We start from the raw sequence: 20,026 nt of genomic DNA on the forward strand, positions 1-20,026 counted from the left end.
ATCAAAATTAAAAGAAATAAACATTTTAAATACATCAGTCTGTATGTAATGAATGAATATAATATACAAGTTTCACTTTTTGAATGGAATTACTGAAATAAATCAACTTTGTCATGATATTCTAATTTTATGACCAGCACCTGTATATAAATTAGTCACTGGTGTTTTGGGGATAAGTGGTAATTTGCACACACTTATACATATTTATTATTCAATGTTTTTCTGTCGTTCATTTTACAATATATATGTGTTTATCTTGGCATATCCGTTTACTGCCTCTGGTTATTTTGTTGTGATGGGAAAATAAGACATCTTGTAAGGAGTACGGCTTGATATTAGAGCAAAAAACCTCAGGTATTCCAAGTTATAGTCTTGGTAGTGTAGTGGCCGGTCTGGGTAAGGGGTTGGCCGTTACAAGTTGCTAGGCCAGAAATCAAAACTTACACATCTACAATACCTACTTATGAGTAACTTATCTACCTTAAACAAAATAATAAAAAAAGTATCATAAAACAAAATGACATCCATTGTCTATCTAATATGTAACATTCTTGACAGTAAATGTTTACGTTGCGTTGAGGGAGAGAAAAAAAAGGCATCACAGTTGATTACACCAAATACATTTTGGCTTAAAAACCATCTTTAAGCATATCTGAAAAGTAGCATCAGTCACATATTACATGTACTATTAAGAACATCATTCCTCAATCTGTAATTTTCTTAAACTTAATTATCCACAGGAGATCCCAACTTAATCATACAAACATTACAGGCTAGTACCAGTAAATCACATTTTGAAAGAAAAAAAAAAATGCTGGAACACAAACAGCTGAGATAGCCCTATATTTCAACTGGGTGCATCAATTTCATGTATGTTTATATTTCTCTCTAATATAATAAAAAAAATCCTGGGATGAGACAAGACTTTTTAGCCTGGGACGAGACGTGACGTTTTCAGAGAGACACTTTCACGTCCCACGTAACGAGACTTTGTGCCAAGAGATTTAACCACGCCCGGGGCCGTAAATAAAAGAAAGAGTAGATGACAATGTAGAATGTCATAAAGGATCCAAAAACCATTAAAGAATGGAAATAAAGTAAAATAAAATAAATCAAAAGGGGGCCAAGATTGCACATAACCCCTTCACATGATGAACCAGCTCCAAAAGGCAGCACATCATTGGCTACCAGAGAAAAGGACAAGCTCACTTTGGAAATGTGAAATGCACTAGAAAGAAATTTTATATGCCCTGCAATCTGTAGTCATGTAAGCTGACATGCTCCGGCAACTACATCACCAACTACAGTTGTCACTAATCTGACATCTCTAATGAACAGTTGTGTAATGCAACATCAGCTTTAGTAACATTTAGCTATACATGTATACTATTGCAAATTAAAAGGATATTCCTGATCACATGACCATTTCTGTTTGCAAAAACAGATGTAATGGTAGCAATGTGAAGGCTCAGCAAAGCATAAGAAAAACAAATGTGATGGTTCAAATTTCTCAAATAATAAAAAAAGTTTTCAATCTTATGTGAAAGAAACATTTATTATAATTTTCCTTAAATCAATTAATGTTTATTCAGCAGGCCAAGGTCAAGGAAAAACTAAAAGTAGTCTGAAAGATAACACAAAGCTACTGCAGCCTAAAGAAAAGAGATGATGCTTTTCTGAAAGTAAAAAACTTACATTCTTTGTCTCTACTCCAGCATCAATAACAAATTTGACATTGTCAGTGGCCCAAATTAGGTCCTCTCCCATACTAGAGGTCAGGAAAATTCTTCTCAGATAAGTCGCATTTTTTTTCTCCTGCTCTTCAGTTTGTCTGAACAAAAAAATACCTTGCCGAGGGATCAGAGTAATTGGAACAAGCTGTCCAAGATTAGAACTCATATTAACAGCCTCTTGCATAACAATATCATAGGCACTATTCGCCTCCTATTTATAAAAAGAAAAAAAAAAAAAGGAAAATATTAGAAGACACAGGTAAGATTACATCAGTTCAATGAAACATTGTCAATGTCTAAATCCCCTTGAAACATTCCGGCAAATTGCGTCAGCCCAAGGCTGAAAAAAAGATAACAGTAAACACACTGAAACTGCACAATCAAACCCTTAGGCAAAACCATCCCTATTGGCAAGACTGGAGTAACAAACAAATTGCAAATATCTAAGCTCTAATTCCTTCAGGCTTTATCTCTTTCTAAAAATGGAATATAAACTGATTTATTAGGCTATTCTGTGAGATGCACTTTTCATTTACAATGTTTGAAATAATTATTATTAAATATGAAATATTGCAATTTCTTTTTAAATATCACACAGTTTCTCAGTGATTTTGACATTATGCAACAGGATCCAAATCATATATCTCTATAGCAACAGTCATTAAGAAGTGTTAACATATGACGTCTGTTTTTTTCTTTAACTCTTTGTGCAAAATAATTTGTACAGCCTAATGTTACCTTCATAAGATTCATAATTGAGATACCAAGAAATACACTTGCTCTTCTACCGTATCTAATACTACATACTAATTTGTGATATTTTTAATCCAGTCCTGATTATACAAGTGGAAACCGCTTAGAAAACTAAGATTTCAAAAGATGTTTGCTATAAAATATTTGCAGGATTAAAAATTTTACACTTCACATTATAATTAAGAGTGTTTTCCACATTAAATAAAACATTTGCAGAAAAATTAACTATGCTATTATAATTTAATAATATTCTCATATATGCAACTCTGATTCATTTATCTTTCTTACAATTATTCATTAGTTGGTAGTCTAATCAAGAAAGGGTGAACACAGTGACATTTTGTTTTACTTTTACCTCAATCGCTTAAATTATTCTTCTATGTATTTTCCCACCCCAGCAGAGTCTAAAGAGAAGTTCCTTTACCATGAATTAAACTTTAAAGAATTTAAAAAAAGGTCAGTAACAAATCTAAAACAAACCATGCAATCATGACAATGAAGTAAATGCCCTGTAATATGTATTGAATAATAAGAAAAACAACAGCTTTAAAAGGAAACTGAATTAGTGAGGTAGAATATAAAAAAACAACTAAACTAGTTAAGCTGATCTGTACACCTCTGTTTGTAAATTTTTATTCTCTTTACTGGCTCCAGAATCACCACCTATTAGAAGAAACTAAAACCTACCCCAAATGGAATGTTAAGATACAAATAAATACCATACACATGGATGTCGTTATGTTAATCTTACAATGGTTCACCATCAGTTAAGATACGTAGATTTTTGGTCATTTAGAACCAAGTATGTTGCTTCTGACGAAACAGAATCTCCAGCAGTTGCTAACCATTAATGGTGTAACATCAATGTTCAGCTATGAAATCAACTTTACTTTATACAACCCAAGACATCATAATTAATGAAAAGCTGTATTCCCCCTTTTTGGGGTAATATATTCAAGAACATCTAGTTATGCTCCAAAAACCCTACTCACCAGTTCACATAACTCTTAACTGATTCATAATTGATTGAGAGGAAAGCTGAAATTTACTGTTGGTACTAAATATTCTGAAATGCTACCACTTTAAAATTGTTTTTTTTTTTTTTTGTACTTTTCCAGTCCGGTATACCACGCAACCCTGTTAGATTTCCTTCCTACCTTAAGTTTTTACTTTGTTGAATGCCTCATATCTGTTTTTCACCTGTTATTAAACAACACTAACATTTCTGTCATGGTATGTATGTGGTCATATCCCTTTTCACCTGTGGTTGGATGCTTCTGGAACTCATCAATTCCAGTCATGTGCTTTCATCACTGTATATGCTAACCTACCTGGAATTACCTACATTGTGAACTTAAAATGAAACACCTTTAAATTGTGGGTTAAAGTATAAAAGAGATAACTACCAATTACTTGTACTGAGCCACTGCCTTTCAGATATCGGTGTTCAACTAGCGATACAAAAAAATATTCAAGATTTTTTTTTTTTTTTTTGCTTAATCCTACTAACGTGCTCTAATTATTAACTTTTTTTTTTTGCTTTCCATTTTTCCCTAGTTGCCAGCTACTCCCCTTAGGTTGTATCATAATAACGGGACTGGGGATTCAAAGGCTCTGTCCGCAAGTTACTGTACTATTTTGGATATAGGAAATCTGAGGGTGAGAATGGATTACAGGGTAAATTTCCTTTTATGTTTCCTTTTGGCACAGGCACAGGCGGAGGATTGACTAGGAAAGGACCATAAGCTTTCCACATTTCAAAATGTTTTCTTAGCCATATATACTGTAGCTCTTTAGCTTGAAAAATAAACCCTATAGAATTTTTCAGTGTGTTTTTAAATTAGAATTTCCCATCAAAGCAAGAAAATGGACTATGGTACTCCAGCAGAGAAATAAAAATAACATTTGAAAATAAGAGCTGCTAGAGTAACAATCTACTCAAATCGGAAATTAAATATAAAAAATACATACCTGCATTGAGGCAAAAAACACAACAATATCTCCTTCCTCCTTGGCACTGTGGATTTCAAACACAAGGCTCACAGCTCGGTAAAAGTAATCACCAGGGGGGTTGTTGCCATATACCACTTCTGCCTGGGTCTTTTTGTTCACATTTATACAAGGCACCTCTCCAAAGTAAGTTAGCAGTTTGCTTGACATGTGAGAAGCAGCAATTACAACAAGTCTAAGCTCTGGTCTCTGCTGACCAATGTCTTTGAGAAGTCCCAAGAGAATGTCAGTAGACACTGTCCGTTCATGAGCTTGGTCAATAATGATAACTCCATACTGTTCCAAGAGAGGATCTGACATAATTTCTCTCAAAAGTAAATCATCTGTGCAGTACCTAACAGAAATAAAGTAAATGATTGAAATTATACACTGAAAAAACAAAGAAGGAATACTTCTAAGCTATGTTTACAATTAGAATTCAAAATTGTATTTATATTATCTTTTCTTTAAAATCTTTTAAGCTGACCATATGTTGTCAGGACAACTTTGCAGCTGTGATGTTTTGGCGATATGAAGTTAAATACTCAATGAGACATTAAAAAAAATAATTTTAAGCTTTGTGACATAAAAACTGTTAACAACTTAAAAATATAAAATGATAGTTTGCCATTTTGGCTGTCGCTAAATAATAATTCTTTGAATACTTGGAAGACACTGCTGGGTATAAATGAAAAAAAGCTCATAAATGGAAGGGTATAATTAGTATCTTTCATAAAATTACTGCAAAAAAAAAAAACAAACACTATGCCCATCCAGTTTCTGAAGCTTGTGCCACCCTTCAACAGAAGAAACACTCAAAACTGATGGCTTGATGCCCATGTACCATTCTTTTCACACACATCAGCTCACTTAAATATTAAATTGTAATGTTTAAAATAAATGGAACACATGGTGACACTCCATTTATTTTTCTTATCAAAGTTATGTCAGAGGTTCGGAAAAGGTCTCAATTCTGCAAATGAATCAAATCAAGCCATTTAATTTTATATTATATTTATGGTGTCTTGTAACCTTTAAAGGATAAGACTACATTGTAGCATTTCTCTTATAACACTGAAGATGAAGAAGTATTTATTTAATTACCTGCCAAACTCATATAACAGGACTGTGTCAGGATAAATTAATGGCAGGGGAATAGCCAACACCAACAGTGCACAATAAAACAAAATAAAAAACTGTGATTTTTGCTGAACCACAGGCAGATTAACCTTAGCTTTGCCTCATTATCTGTATTCCTCTCATCATTCAAGTCATATTTTGCATACCTTTGTGACCAGACATGTGAGAACACAGATTCACATTCCATCTCCTGCTAGGTGATTTGAATAGTAAAGACATTAAAGATATCATGAGGCAAAAAAATTAACTTCTTATTGTGAGATGGTCCACATTGCACCTATTTTGTCTTATTAGTAATGGACTTCCCATCAGCGGTCTCTTTCCAAACAGCTGAATTGATTAAATTCAACATTTAAACTTTTTAATGGTCTTTCTGTAAACATTCTCACATTTAGCTGTCTGAGAATGTTTCTTAGCACTGTATTTTGGACAATCATTTGAATATTTCAACCGATTTTATACTTTACACTTGGGGGAAATAAATACCATTATTTTTATGTGAAAAGCAGTGTAACAGTGAAATGAAGAGCAAAAAGTTTCAAGGTCTAAATTGTTAAGGACAATAACAATTACAATATTTAGAGTGTAATCACTACCCAGCTGGATTGCCAATCCTAATGAAAATGCAGAACCAAACAATTCTAATACTTTTCAGTAAAAATTTAACACTGAAAGAAAAAGACATGCTAAGTCAAATGAACTGGTCATTTGTCTGAAAGATTTTGAAAAAGAAACCATTGATAACAGAAAGCAACACCGCCTTCACTGGCTTTGCATAGAACTTTGGATGAGGCACTACCAATATACTAATTCTGTTCCTTGCCTCTTACCCATCATCATCTATAGAAATACAGATTCCTGGTTGTGCAATAGATAGTGTGTGCCTCACATGACAGCATCCAGATGATTACTTTTGATTTGGGAGTAGCTTCATTAAGTGTACAAGTTATTGTTTACACTTGTGATCATCAAAATTTATGTCACTTTTGGCTCTCTGAATAGTTGAACTGCAACTCCCACTACAATATCAAACTTCACCAAGAACCAAACTGGCATGCATCAAAAATAATGAATATGTTATATGTGAAAATGATTACACCATATAATTGCTGTTAGTGGTTTGCTCCCTTATTCCCGATCTACATTTCCTCCAAGCTGGTGAAATGACAGGAGCAAAATTGCAACAATGAAAATGAATGCTTCAAACGTCCCTTTTGGTTAATACCGCTAGCTTCTTTATGTAAAGTATAATAACCTAACTATTTGCTCACTAAAAATATTCCTCTAGAGAGTGAAGGTGAGCAAACAGGTACGGATATTGCTGGACATCTTTTATTTGTGTTATGATGTAAAGCACTACATAAAATATGGGCTGACACCATTGCTTCTTTCCAGAGTCACAAATGCCTTCCACACATCTGGCGGCTGAAAATGGCCAGTACTACACAGCAAGATAGGCATAAAATGCAAACCTAACACATCCATCATTCTCATAAATTCATACTGTCTAAAATGATGGTGCAAATTGAAATACTTAAAAGTTTTTTTTTTCTTGGACTGAAAATGCAAACCTGAAGTGGACATTTATCATTGATAACTTGGGACACTACAATCAGCTGCAAAGAAAAAAAAGCATCCTTTTAACTGAGGACAGAAGGACTTATACTATGACTGATAAAGTGTGCCATACCACAAATGATCTTAATATGAAGATCAGAATCTTCATTCAATGTTTGACAATTTTTAATTCAGGCTATTTTCTGGTTTCTTTTTTTCAACACTTCATTCTACTGTGCGTTTTTCTCTTTCAATTTACTACTAATGTGGAGGAGTGCAAAAACAAAATGTAGTCAGGCACTTGAATATCTCTGTAATCTAATTGCAAAGTAATAAAGCTTACACACCCAGAGAGACTACTGCTAACCTATTGCTCCTTTATTTGCTCTTACTTTCACTGCAGTACTGTATTACTTACAAAGTGTTAAAAAAGTCATAATAAAGATTAAATAGAATATAAAGAAAAACTTACACGTATTTTTAAAAGCAGGAGAGGAGGAATCAATATACTGTAGTATTACATTATTTTACAGTGCAATATAGATACACCAAGCACAAATTAACTTTTTTTTTTCTTGTTATTTATTTTTTTATTCATGCTAGTACTTGGACAAAAAAAAAAAAAAAAAACTGCACAGGAACTAAAAATACCTTAAATAGTGCACTAAACGCTTTGTCTACTGTGAGATTAAATATCACCTGAAAAGGTTTTCTTTACTTGAATGAGAAGTGAAACTATCCATAAAAGAAAACATGACTTTGGAGATTTTTGTATATGGTGCTTAGGTGTTTGAATTTTCATAATGTTAAAGTAAAGAAAGAGCTGGGTATGCAGAATGTATTCCAACACATTACAAACTAGGGCTGTCACATTTATATTCACATTGTGTGTATATTAGAAATGTGGACTGCAGTTCTGGCATTCAAAACCGAGCAGAATATTCCAAATGTCTCCTGTTAATATCACATTACTCTGAATCTCCTACTCTTTACACATCACTTCAACGAACAGCATACACATATTTTTTGGTTGCATACCTTCGGTTGTCAAAGAATTAAGACAGCCTTCTGTACTTTTCAATTTGCAATGAAAAAAAAAAATAGCCAGAATCCATTCTCCTTTTAAGCTTGAAAAGCTGGCTGGTTTAACTCTTACCTCTCCAGGTAAAACAGGCATCAGAATACAGATTTATAATTTATGTGGAGGCTAATTAAAATCCCTGGTGTGCAGAAAAATGAGGTAATAAAAAAAAAAAAACAAAAACAAATCTTGAAAGTACAAACTTTGTGCATAAATTAATGTAATAAAACGCCCAGATGAAATCATCTGCCACATCAGTCTTTGATGTTATAATGCTTTGTTTGCCATTCTGATCAACCAAAGTCTCCTCGGGCATGAAATATAAATGTGGATCAAGCTGTAACAAAGTACTGTTAGCCAATGTGAAAAATAAAGTTAAAAAAAATGTCATAATAAAACGGGAAGGAGATTAACATATTTTTGCCCAAAGGGAATAATTACTTGTTTTTTGACAAAACACTAAAATTGGCAAAATGCACAATCTAAATGACACTGACTGTAGTGTGACTCTAGGAATCAGATGTGGTAGTCCTTGCGTCCCAGAAACATCTGCTGTCCACAGATTTTCATGCACAACAGTGTCTAAAGTTTACAGGAAATTACTTGATAAAAAAAATCCAGCAAATGGCAGTTATTCTGGAGAAAACACCTTGAGAGCAAGAGAGGAATCAGATGAAAACGCCAAATAAGTGTTTTTACAACAGTGCAGTGCAGAAGAGTATCTCTAAACGTAAAATGTGCCAAACCTTTAAGGCGCTGGACTTGTTCATCCATTTTCTGGTCCCACTTATTCCATTAGTCTTTGCCATTCTAAGTAGTAATTTGCCCTGGGGAGCCAGCCCTTCACAAGATGCACTTCCTTAGATATCTACAATGTAACATACATGGGAGGAAACCAGAAAAGGCCAGAGAAATCCAAACAAAGAACAGTGAGAACGTACAAACTCCATATGGAAAGGGATCGGCCCAAAATAAAATTCAAGATCCATACAGCTCTAAGAAATGCCATGCACTGTGCCAATATGCATAGTAGATGTAAGTCTGCATAATGCAATTAAAGTAACATCTTATGTAACAACCTGTACAAAATGCAATACACTAGCTGCTAATAAATACAAGTACTGTATTGGAATAGGTGTTGCCGAAGCCAGCAGGGGGCTCTTACCCTGTGGTCTGAATGTGGATCCTAATGCCCCAGTACTGTGATGAGACACTGCGCTATAAAAATGGCTCTGTCCTTCCAGATGAGACATAAAATCAAAGTCTTCACTCTCTGTGGTCATAAAAAGATCAATGGACATGATTTATAAAAAGCAGGCTGTACCTGATGTCCAGGCCAAACTGCCCTCCATGGCGTAGTCATTCTGACCTCCTAATCATCCAGTCTCCAATTATTTCTCTGTCTGTCTCTCTCTCTCTCTCTTTCTTTCTCCACTTAACCACCTAACATCTCATGTGTGGTAAGTGTACCGGCGCATCAAGTGCTGCCGCAGCATCAGTCTGGTGGGTGCTGCATATTAATGGTGGTTGAAGTGGCTCCCCACTAACTATGAAAATCAGTCTGAATAGTGAAAAAAAGAGCTATATAAATGTAAAGAATTATTACTATTATTACTAATACATGTACTGACTCTAATCTCTGCTGGAGTAATCCAAGGAAAGGGTGGAAAATACAATCATGGTCACTGTTACATCCCTACAACTCCTTCCCTGAAGGCTGTAACAGCTAAAATACCTACAGCGCATATCCTGTGCTGAATGACCGGATTATTGTATACATTGCAAATGAATAAATACTGATTGGTAGGTACTATATGAAATTTCTTTAAAAATACTTTTACATGCTAGTACAACTGTAATTACAGATTTCGTAGTTTTGGGGAAACAAAATTGTGCAAAGTGTGAAAACAACAGCAAAAAGAAATATTAATTTCAGCATCATTCAAACAAAAACAAGTATTATATGCAACATGGCTTCAACCTTACACCCAATACTGCTAGTTTAGGTTCTGGTTACTCACAATATTGAATTAGATTAGGCAAGTTTGAAAATGGACAGATGGATGCTATTTTAAAATAAAGAGTTCAAGTAGCATGGATTGTGATGGAGATCATGAATCTTTGTATTTTTCAAATGTTTCTTGCTGTGATAAACATTAATGATCTTTTAACCAAACATGGATGAATTTGTTAATAATGCTGAATCTTTACCGTTAAAAAAAACTTAAATTGCAAGAACAGCCCTATACTGATTTAATCTATACTGCTGCATGCAAACTTCTTTCACATTATTTAGACAGCAATAATGTTCCAGCATTCCTACTTTCATACACTAGGTTTTAAACTATTCCATCCCTTTTTCACTAATTTCACTATGCCACAATTTCCTCTCTTTGTTTTGCTTCCTAAAAGCAACATATGGACACAAAGGTCAAATTTGAGCGCTGTGCAGCTGCAGCTGAATTGACCCCAGTTCCACCCCCCACCTCTCTTCTCTGCCTTTGTTTTGTAGCCTTCAAAGTGATGTGTGTTGCAAGTGAATACAGATCACCAGAAAGATTATATGGTAATTAGAGAGACCTTAACACAGTTTCACTAGTGCAACAGCTCTCCAAGGGAACAGTGTACCCGACTTCATGGCCAATGTTGACATCCATTTCATCTGCTACACGCAAAGCAAGACCCACAGCATTCTGGCGGTGCACTTGGGTGCAGACAACTGTCCCATGCTGAAATCCAGCAGACAAGCAGTACTCAGCACACCACTGGGGGATCTGCAGAGAATAAAAACAAAAGTGAAAGGAAGCAAAACCAAGCAGAGTAACTCACAGCTGGACAATTGTCATTTAAACTTAACTCTCTCAGTGCAGAAGCAACATCTGGTGTACTAATCACCTCTCTCAGTGCTTTAATTTTAGAAGCATTACAGTCAGCTGGCTGCAAGTCAATACAGACCAGTCGCAATACTTTCCACCAAAGCACCATAATCTAGCCAACTGGAACACTAACAAAGCATCACAACTCTCCCAAAATTTCCTTCTGTGGAACAATATTAAAATGTAGAATTCTTGTGAATGTCTCTTTGTTTAAGGTGTGAACAAAAAGAAGTTCTTGAGTACACTGTTATTCATCAAACTACAGAACACTCATTTGCACTTGTGTCTTCTCACCAGAAACATGCGGTTTTGGAAAGTGTTCTGTATAACCTAGGTAAAATGAAAAAGCCTTAAAATTAATTTATGTGAATGACAAAAAATAAATTATCCCGTAGTCTATGTAGTATTACTACCAATACATTACAACATTCAACATGTTTGCTAAAGAGCTACTCTTGAAGAATGAAGAGATGTCTGTTAAGCTGCCTGGAAAGGAGAATTTTCGAAATAAAAACAAAACTGTGCTCTACTTTACATTTTATTAAAAATAGGTATCTGCTTGCTTTAAGACCTTCTTTGAATTACTGTTACAAATAAGAGGTACAAGCAGGAAGCAACTGCACCCACCCCCCCCCCCCAAACACACATACACACTCAAAGCAATGGACTAATTTAAAGTCACTAGACTTTGCAGGTAACACAGGATTTCCAAATGAGAGCCCAAAAACACAAGCAAATACCAGAGAAGTCACCACCAGAAACTGAATTTTATTCCAAGGGTTATAAAGTCAATGCTAACCAATGTGCTACTTTTCATTTATTTATAGTCTTTATAAAATTAATAGTTTTGACAGAAAAAGAACACTGTTGTCAAGTTGCAAGTGTGGTTGGGTATAGGCTACAACATATTTCTTAATATCTATCTATGGCCTAGCACCACTTCTTATCATTAAGTGTGAAGATTCTTCAAAATCACAATTTGACACCTTATTTTTCAAAATGTTTTTGGTTAAAAAAATGTAAACTTTTCATTATGGTCTCCCTATTTCTCAATATATTTATAATACAGTCTACAATATCTTGAATGTCTTCATAAAAGGTTCTTGGCTGGGTGCAAAGACAGCTATGCGCAGCTTCTTTCACCTCTTCATCACCTGTAAATCAATGCCTTCTCCGAATTACAGAACTAGCTTTTTCTTGCTTGTCATCAGTACTTGCTGACAGTCATCCAGAGCTCTCTGCATCTGTTACACATTTCTAAACATCTCTCTCTACTTATAAACATATCTAAAAGGTAAAACATTTTTCCCCATACTAAGTGCAAAAAGATACACGGAATACAGCGTATTTAATGCGTTCTGCCCACAAAAAATGCATCACACTTCTCTGTTCTTGGATGAAAATAAACAAACACTCAGCTGTGTCTATGACTCAGTAACAATTCAAGGTGACAGCAAAGTACCAAACCATAAGACTAAGGCTTACAATACTGCATAGCACAGTATGCCACTGTACGCAAATGGTCTGGAGACAAAAAACTGCGGAAACATCTACCAGAACCCTGCTACATATGAAAAGCAATACAGAACAGTAATAAAGAGAAGTCAATACAGCAACACACTTATTAACTGACAACGTCTAGAACACCAGTTTACTCACAATAACATTCAAGCTCTGCCTGTAAACTTATCTTTCAGTTTTGACAGGCCACCCTATTGACATTGTAACATTACCTCTAATACACTAGTAAACACAGTCTAATTGCTCTGTGTGCAGTGTTCAGTGTTTACTACAAAAGATACTAAGGAAAACAAAGATTAAATGTAGGAAGCTGCTTTATAGCTACAATAGGGCATTGATTTGAAGCTGAAGAAGAGCACATACAAAAATTGGACTGAAAGTTTTCTGATGGGACGGCACGGTGGCACAGTGGTTTGTTTCCCGGGTCCTCCCTGCGTGGAGTTTGCATGTTCTCCTCGAGTCTGCGTGGGTTTCCTCCCACAATCCAAAGACATGCAGGTTAGGTGGATTGGCGATTCTACATTGTCCCTAGTGTGTGCTTGGTGTGTGTGTGTGTGCATGCCCTGTGGTGGGCTGGCACCCTGCCTGGGGTTTGTTTCCTGCCTTGCACCCTGTGCTGGCTGGGGTTGGCTCCAGCAAACCCCCGTGACCTTGTAGTTAGGATATAGCGGGTTGGATAATGGATGGAAGTTTTCTGATACATCAAAACAGAATATGCTACTTTTCTTTCAATCAGTCCTTTAACCACAGTTAACTATATTGTCAAAAGTAAAATTTGAAAAGTATACATGACTTGGTCAATTCTGATGTAAAAATTGTTTCTTCTTCAGACCGAATGCCTCACCTACTTAATTTTCAGAATGTAGCATATGCAGGTGTATGCAAAATTATGCCTGTCAAATTACATATTTCACAAAATCGTCAAACAGAAGAAATATGACACAACCTCCACGTCTACAAACCTAAAAACATCATTTGTATATGCATGTATGATTACATACAAAAACCGTCAAAAGTGGTAAAAATTTGAAGAAGACTCCAGGCCTTTCCTTTATTTTTATATAAAGTTCCCATTCAGCTGTCCATCCTTACTGCTTTTGTATTTATTGTAGGCTGGCAGACATTTAATTACAAGCTTCTGAAGTACCTACACATTCATATCATCTTTCATATCCAAGGTTACACTTACTGTAGATTACAGGGTATGTCCACAGAAAACACTCTTTTATCATTATAGCACGTTAAATTCTGTAACCATAGCAGATGGGCATTGAAAAACAATCATCAACAAGTCAACATGTCTCATTGTTATTCCAAATTTGATTTTGTATTGTCTGTAGTCCTGTACTACACATTACATATTATGACGTTTTATAACCATCTCTATAAGTACATCTGTGATGTTTCTATTCTGTAAATGTAATGAATTATTATTATTATTTTGGATGGCCATTCACCCATTGTTAAACAACCACTCTGGGTCAGTGCTGTGCAGTAACAAACCCTGAAAGTGTAATAGCATAAAACAGAAACTCTCCTCCACATTACATGTTCTTATTAATGATAATTATGAAGTAAATTTGAGCCATGAGCAAGTCTCAGTGTGTAAGCCAAGTGTGCACTGTCATGCACTGACATGCACTGACACCCCATCTAGGGCTAGTTCTTTCCTTGAACATAAAAACTTGAAACCAGGGCTAGAACTACAGTCTTATGAAAACGTTTGGGAATCCCTCTTAGCCTGCATAATAATTTACTCTACTTTCAACAAAAAAAGATAACAGTGGTATGTCTTTCATTTCCTAGGAACATCTGAGTACTGGGGTGTTTTCCAAACAAATATTTTTAGTGAAGCAGTATTTAGTTGTATGAAATTAAATCAAATGTGAAAAACTGACTGTGTAAAAATGTGGATCCCCTTGTAATTTTGCTGATTTGAATGCATGTAACTGCTCAATACTGATTACTTGCAACACCAAATTGGTTGGATTGGCTCGTTAAGCCTTAAACTTCATAGACAGGAGTGTCCAATCATGAGAAAAGGTATCTAAGGTGGTCAATTGCAAGTTGTGCTTCCCTTTGATTCTCCTCTGAAGAATGACAGCATGGGATCCTCAATGCAACTCTCAAAAGATCTGAAAACAAAGATTGTTGAGTCTCATGGTTTAGGGGAAGGCTACAAAAAGCTATCTCAGAGGTTTAAACTGTCAGTTTCAACTGTAAGGAATGGAATCAGGAAATGGAAGGCCACAGGCACAGTTGCTGTTAAACCCAGGTCTGGCCGGCCAAGAAAAATACAGGAGCGGCATATGCGCAGGATTGTGAGAATAGTTACAGACAACCCACAGATCACCTCCAAAGCTGCAAGAACATCTTGCTGCAGATGGTGTATCTGTACATCGTTCTACAATTCACCACAATTTGCACAAAGAACATCTGTATGGCAAGGCACTCACGCCACAAACAGAGTCGCTTGTTGTATGCAAATGCTCATTTAGACAAGCCAGATTCATTTTGGAACAAAGTGCTTTGGAATGATGAGACAAAAATTGAGTTATTTGGTCATAACAAAAAGCGCTTTGCATGGCAGAAGAAGAACACTGCATTCCAAAAAACGCCTGCTACCTATTCTCAAATTTGCTGGAGGTTCCATCATGCTGTGGGGCTGTGTGGCTAGTTCAGGGACTGGGGCCCTTGTTAAAGTCGAGGGTCGGATGAATTCAACCCAATATCAACAAATTCTTCAGAATAATGTTCAAGCATCAGTCACAAAGTTGAAGTTACGCAGGGGTTGGATATTCCAACAAGACAATGACCCAAAACACAGTTCGAAATCTACAAAGGCATTCATACAGAGGGAGAAGTACAATGTTCTGGAATGGTCGTCACAGTCCTCTGTCTTGAATATCATCGAAAATCTATGGGATGATTTGGAGCAGGCTGTCCATGCTCGGCAGCCATCAAATTTAACTGAACTGGAGAGGTTTTGTATGGAAGAATGGTCAAAAATACCTCCATCCAGAATCCAGACACTCAAAGGCTATAGCAGGCATCTAGAGACTGTTATATTTGCAAAAGGAGGCTCAACTAAGTATTGATATGATATCTCTGTTGGGGTGCCCAAATTTATGGACCTGTCTAATTTTGTTATGATGCATATTTTCTGTCAATCCAATAAACTTAATACCACTGCTGAAATACTACTGTTTCCATAAGGCATGTCATATATTAAAAGGAAGTTGCTACTTTGAAAGTTCAGCCAATGATAAACAAAAATCCAAAGAATGAAGAGGGGTTCCCAAACTTTTTCATATGACTGTATATTCCATTCCACCTTAACTTGATGTGTTGAACTTTGAAGCTACTAAAACTGCTATCATTTATAAACAACAAGGACTTCACTCTGATAAAACCACTCGGATAATTTGTAATTACTGTCCATCTCAAATATCTTCAGCTACCTTATTATAATTGTAGTTGATAATTTTGATTGAACTGCAAATTCAGAGTGGACAGTTTATTATGGTCACCTTCCTAAACAGCAACTTGGCACCAATATAACTGGAACCAAACAGGAGGAATCCTTCAATGTCTCAAGTGATATGGGTACTTCCATTAAAGCAAAATTGCAGGAAATGGGATTCATTAGACTGGGGAGAGTTTTGTTAATCTACTAGACTCTGCATGTATCAGCCCACAGCATACACTCTTGTTTTTCTGACAGGGATGTAACGCAGTAGAGCGACTGGATGTTTTCCTCCTGTCAGTGCCAAAAAGCAAAGAGCCAAGTGGTCCAAACTACTTCTTTCAGCACCATACCTGTACTTAACCATTAGTCAATTGTCAGTTTCTTTCCAAAACAGCTCCAGCTACCCCTTTTTATTTCCCCCCCATTCTCAACCATTTTGTAACATTCAATACCCCTGTGATAATGTCTTAAATGGATAAAATCCTCTGTAGGCTGCCACTTTTGATATTTACCACAGCCACTGCATCTGGCACCCATTACCATTCCATATTCAGGTCCATTTAAAGTCACTGCTTCGATATGGGCTCCCTCTGAATTTCACATACAAGACACAATCCATTGGCATCTGCCCAGCATTTTAAGAAGTACTCGAAGATATTTTCGATTGTTTTTATAATAACTCAAGTTTCTCTCGACCACAGACTAGCCTCATGCATGCAGGCGGAGTGGCATAGTGGTAAAGGCTTTAGACTTCAAACCCGGAGGTTGTGTTTTCAAATCCCACTACTGACACTGTGACCATGAGCAAGTCACTTTACCTGCATGTACTCCAATTTGAAAAGCAACTGTATCTAAACTGTTGCTTTTTTATCCACAGTTAGAGACATACATCAGCTAAAAAATAATAATAGGGTAAAACATTTAATGATTGAGAATTGAAGAGTTTTGCCATGGAAGGCAGGTATTGTTCCTGTGGTACAGGTCTTTGTTTACCAGTCACTTTGTATTTTCATAATGCGCTGCTTTTCCAGGTGGATTTCCCTGCTACAAGTACATGTGCTATGTTATTAAGAAGAGTTTCCACTTAGTACCCATTTTATTGGATACTTTAGATTATTTCTGAAATGTAAACTAATGTACCTCCTGTCTGTCTATTATTCAAAGTTTTATTACTGGCTTATCTAGTTCAGGGTCAGAATACACAGTGCCCATGCTAAAAACATTAAATAAAACATTCAAACCGCCGCTGGACAGGATGCCAGTCAATTACAGGGCAGATTCATTTACAGCTTAGAATTGGCACTTAACCTGCTGTAAAATGCATGCCTTCTTATTCGTCCAAAGGCAAATCATATTTATATTTATAGATTAACGCACTTGCTCAAGTGTTGATTTAGTTCTAAAATACACAGAATTTTAATTTAAAAAATACTATGTAGATTGATTTATTCCAAATGATTCTGCTGGCTCAATTCTGAATGACAACTGGCTTTGCCAAGACAGGTTTACAGTGGGATGAGATTACTGTATAATCTGAGTCCTCAAACACACTTTTTTACTTTGTGCCTTTCACGCTGCACTTGTCCCAGACTCTCGAGTATGAACATCCAGGTTAGCACTAACAAAACCTTACAGGTGTGAATGCTATAATAATAAATGACTTGCTTAGGGTCACATGGTGAGTCAGTGTAAAAGAATTTGAATCCTTGAACTTCCTTTTTTTGGATAAAATAAGCATTAAAAATGGCACAAACATAGCATACATTGGAGAAACTAAATTTTTGCTACTTACTAACCTGCAAAACGTGTTCACCAGACCCAAGTAAAGAGTCATGCAAAAAAACACATACATAACAAAATTTGTAAGGCTAGTGTGCAATTTAAAGAGAGTATTACAAAACGGTAACAGGTCATAAAGCAAAACAATCGATATAAAATGGTCTTCTAAAAGTGGCCCTGTTTTTCCATGATCAATGATTTTATATAGAAATAACTAAAATCCCAATTTATCCAACTTTTCCCCCTTATTTAACGGCAAAGTGAAAAATCTTTTGGATGACAGTCCCTGCCACCGTCCCACCATCTGTTAGCTATACCGGTGCCCTTTGATCGCAGAGCTGGCACTGGGCACATCATAAGACCTCGAACTCACCTGAGAGCTCTTGCCCGAATTCGCTGTCCCAGCCAAAATCACGATCCGACTCTTCCGGAGACTCTCCATAAATTCATCCTTCACATTCCAGACGGCCAGTGTCCTTCTCTGGGCTAACAACTTGTAGTACCGGGAAGAATGGGGCAGCCCGTCGAACTGGTTCAGTTCGAGTTCATCCCCAAAATGAAGCTCCTCGGTGTCTACTTCCGTGTCGGAATCGAAGCCCTCCATAAAAAGCTGCTGCTCATCGGGAGCGACGGGAGTCTCTGCCTCGGCCATGGCTCACGAAATAAAGAAGCCACGCAACACTGAGCCACATCAATCGGCACCTCCCAGCTTTGTTAAAAAAATGAAGAAGAAAGCACACGTTGGCGCGAGGCCGCCGCACAAAGAAATGATTCAACTCTACAGGAAACAACTGCGAGGAAAAGTAAAAGTGAGTGGCAACGCGAGAACCATTTGCACACGAATCCCTCAGCTGATCACAAAGCTCTCCGAACTTTAGCTTTAAACACACTACAATTAAAAGCACACAAGGACACGCCCGCAGTTAAAATAAAGAAATGGGAGGCGAAAACACGGAAGAGTGACACATCCCGGCAATCCACCTGAATGGTATGCACCTCAATAGCTCTCCACCGCTGCTGTTGCCCTTTGTAACTCTGATCTGACGGCAAGCCGGGAGCCCCGTCACGTGACCGCTTAAGCCGCTTCGGCGCAAGTGCGTTGAGCGCGTGTTGTTTTTTTTCTTGTTCGTCAGACATCTGTTCTCAGGCATGGGGGAAAAAAAACAGAAGAAAAACATACATGTTTTCATCTACCACTAGATACTCTGCCATCTGTCAACCAAGAGTCTATTTTTATTTCTTCACTTAAAGATCGACAAACAAACAATGCTCCCATTTATGCCAATTTCGTTTGTAGCTTCACTTTTAGAATGATTGCTTCAGTCACACATTATACACGTTTCAGAGGACTGATCTATGATAAAAATGCAATAAACCGTGTTTGAAATAGTTAAAGCGACCACTTAAAGAAACCCCGATCTGTGTTGAGTTTACACGTTCTCTGCGTATCTCCGTGCGGTTTTCCCACGGAAGCACCAAGGCAGCTCTAAATTGCGCCCGTATGAGTGGCAGGGAGTGACGATACCCTTCAGTTGATCGGCGATTGAATTAAATAGCCTGAAAACTGATGGATGGAATTTCAACAATCCTAAAAAGGAAGAGCAGGTGCTACAAAACGGCGAAGTGCCAACAATGGGCATTGCAGCCATTTTTATATTTTAACATCAGAGTAATACAATTTGTTGATTACTAAATATTTACTTTTTATATAATAATAATAATAATAAATTTTATTTAATAGGAGCCTTTCTTTCTTGCTTCACTCTAGATCACCTTTAAATGAAATTAAACAACATTAGTAAAATAAAAACAAAGAGAATGATAAATCAAAAAGCAATAATTAGCTAACAAACAAAGATAACAGGCAGTAACAGTGCAAAATTCACAATTGGTGTGCCAGTTTGAAAAGATACGTTTTGAGGACAGTTTTAAAATGTGTTATTGAATCGAGCTGACGAATATGAGAGGGAAGAGAATTCCAGAGTTGAGGAGCCCTATGAGAGAATGCTCAAGCTCCCACAGAACAGAGTTTGATGTGTGGTACAGAAAGTAGAGCTGCAGATGAGGATCTGAGTGAGCGAGAGGGTGTGTAAGTCTGTAGGAGATCAGTGAGATAGGGAAGAGTGAG

At 36.5% G+C, this 20,026-nt stretch overlaps 1 protein-coding gene across 1 annotated transcript in view; it reads right to left on the bottom strand.

Moving 5' to 3' along the window:
* The window catches only part of dhx32a (DEAH (Asp-Glu-Ala-His) box polypeptide 32a), a 56,990-nt gene extending 38,042 nt beyond the window's left edge, over window positions 1-18,948 (bottom strand). Inside the window, exons 1-4 of the mRNA XM_028795281.2 lie at window positions 18,272-18,948; window positions 10,834-11,027; window positions 4,458-4,830; window positions 1,696-1,944 (exon numbers count right to left, since the gene is read on the bottom strand). Coding sequence (XP_028651114.2) covers window positions 1,696-1,944; window positions 4,458-4,830; window positions 10,834-11,027; window positions 18,272-18,550 — 1,095 coding nt within the window. The 5' untranslated portion in view covers window positions 18,551-18,948. The remainder of the gene's footprint in view (window positions 1-1,695; window positions 1,945-4,457; window positions 4,831-10,833; window positions 11,028-18,271) is intronic.
* Between the last annotated feature and the right edge of the window lie 1,078 nt (window positions 18,949-20,026).

This window comes from Erpetoichthys calabaricus, chromosome 2 (genome assembly GCF_900747795.2).
Source record: "Erpetoichthys calabaricus chromosome 2, fErpCal1.3, whole genome shotgun sequence".
Lineage (NCBI taxonomy): Eukaryota > Metazoa > Chordata > Cladistia > Polypteriformes > Polypteridae > Erpetoichthys > Erpetoichthys calabaricus.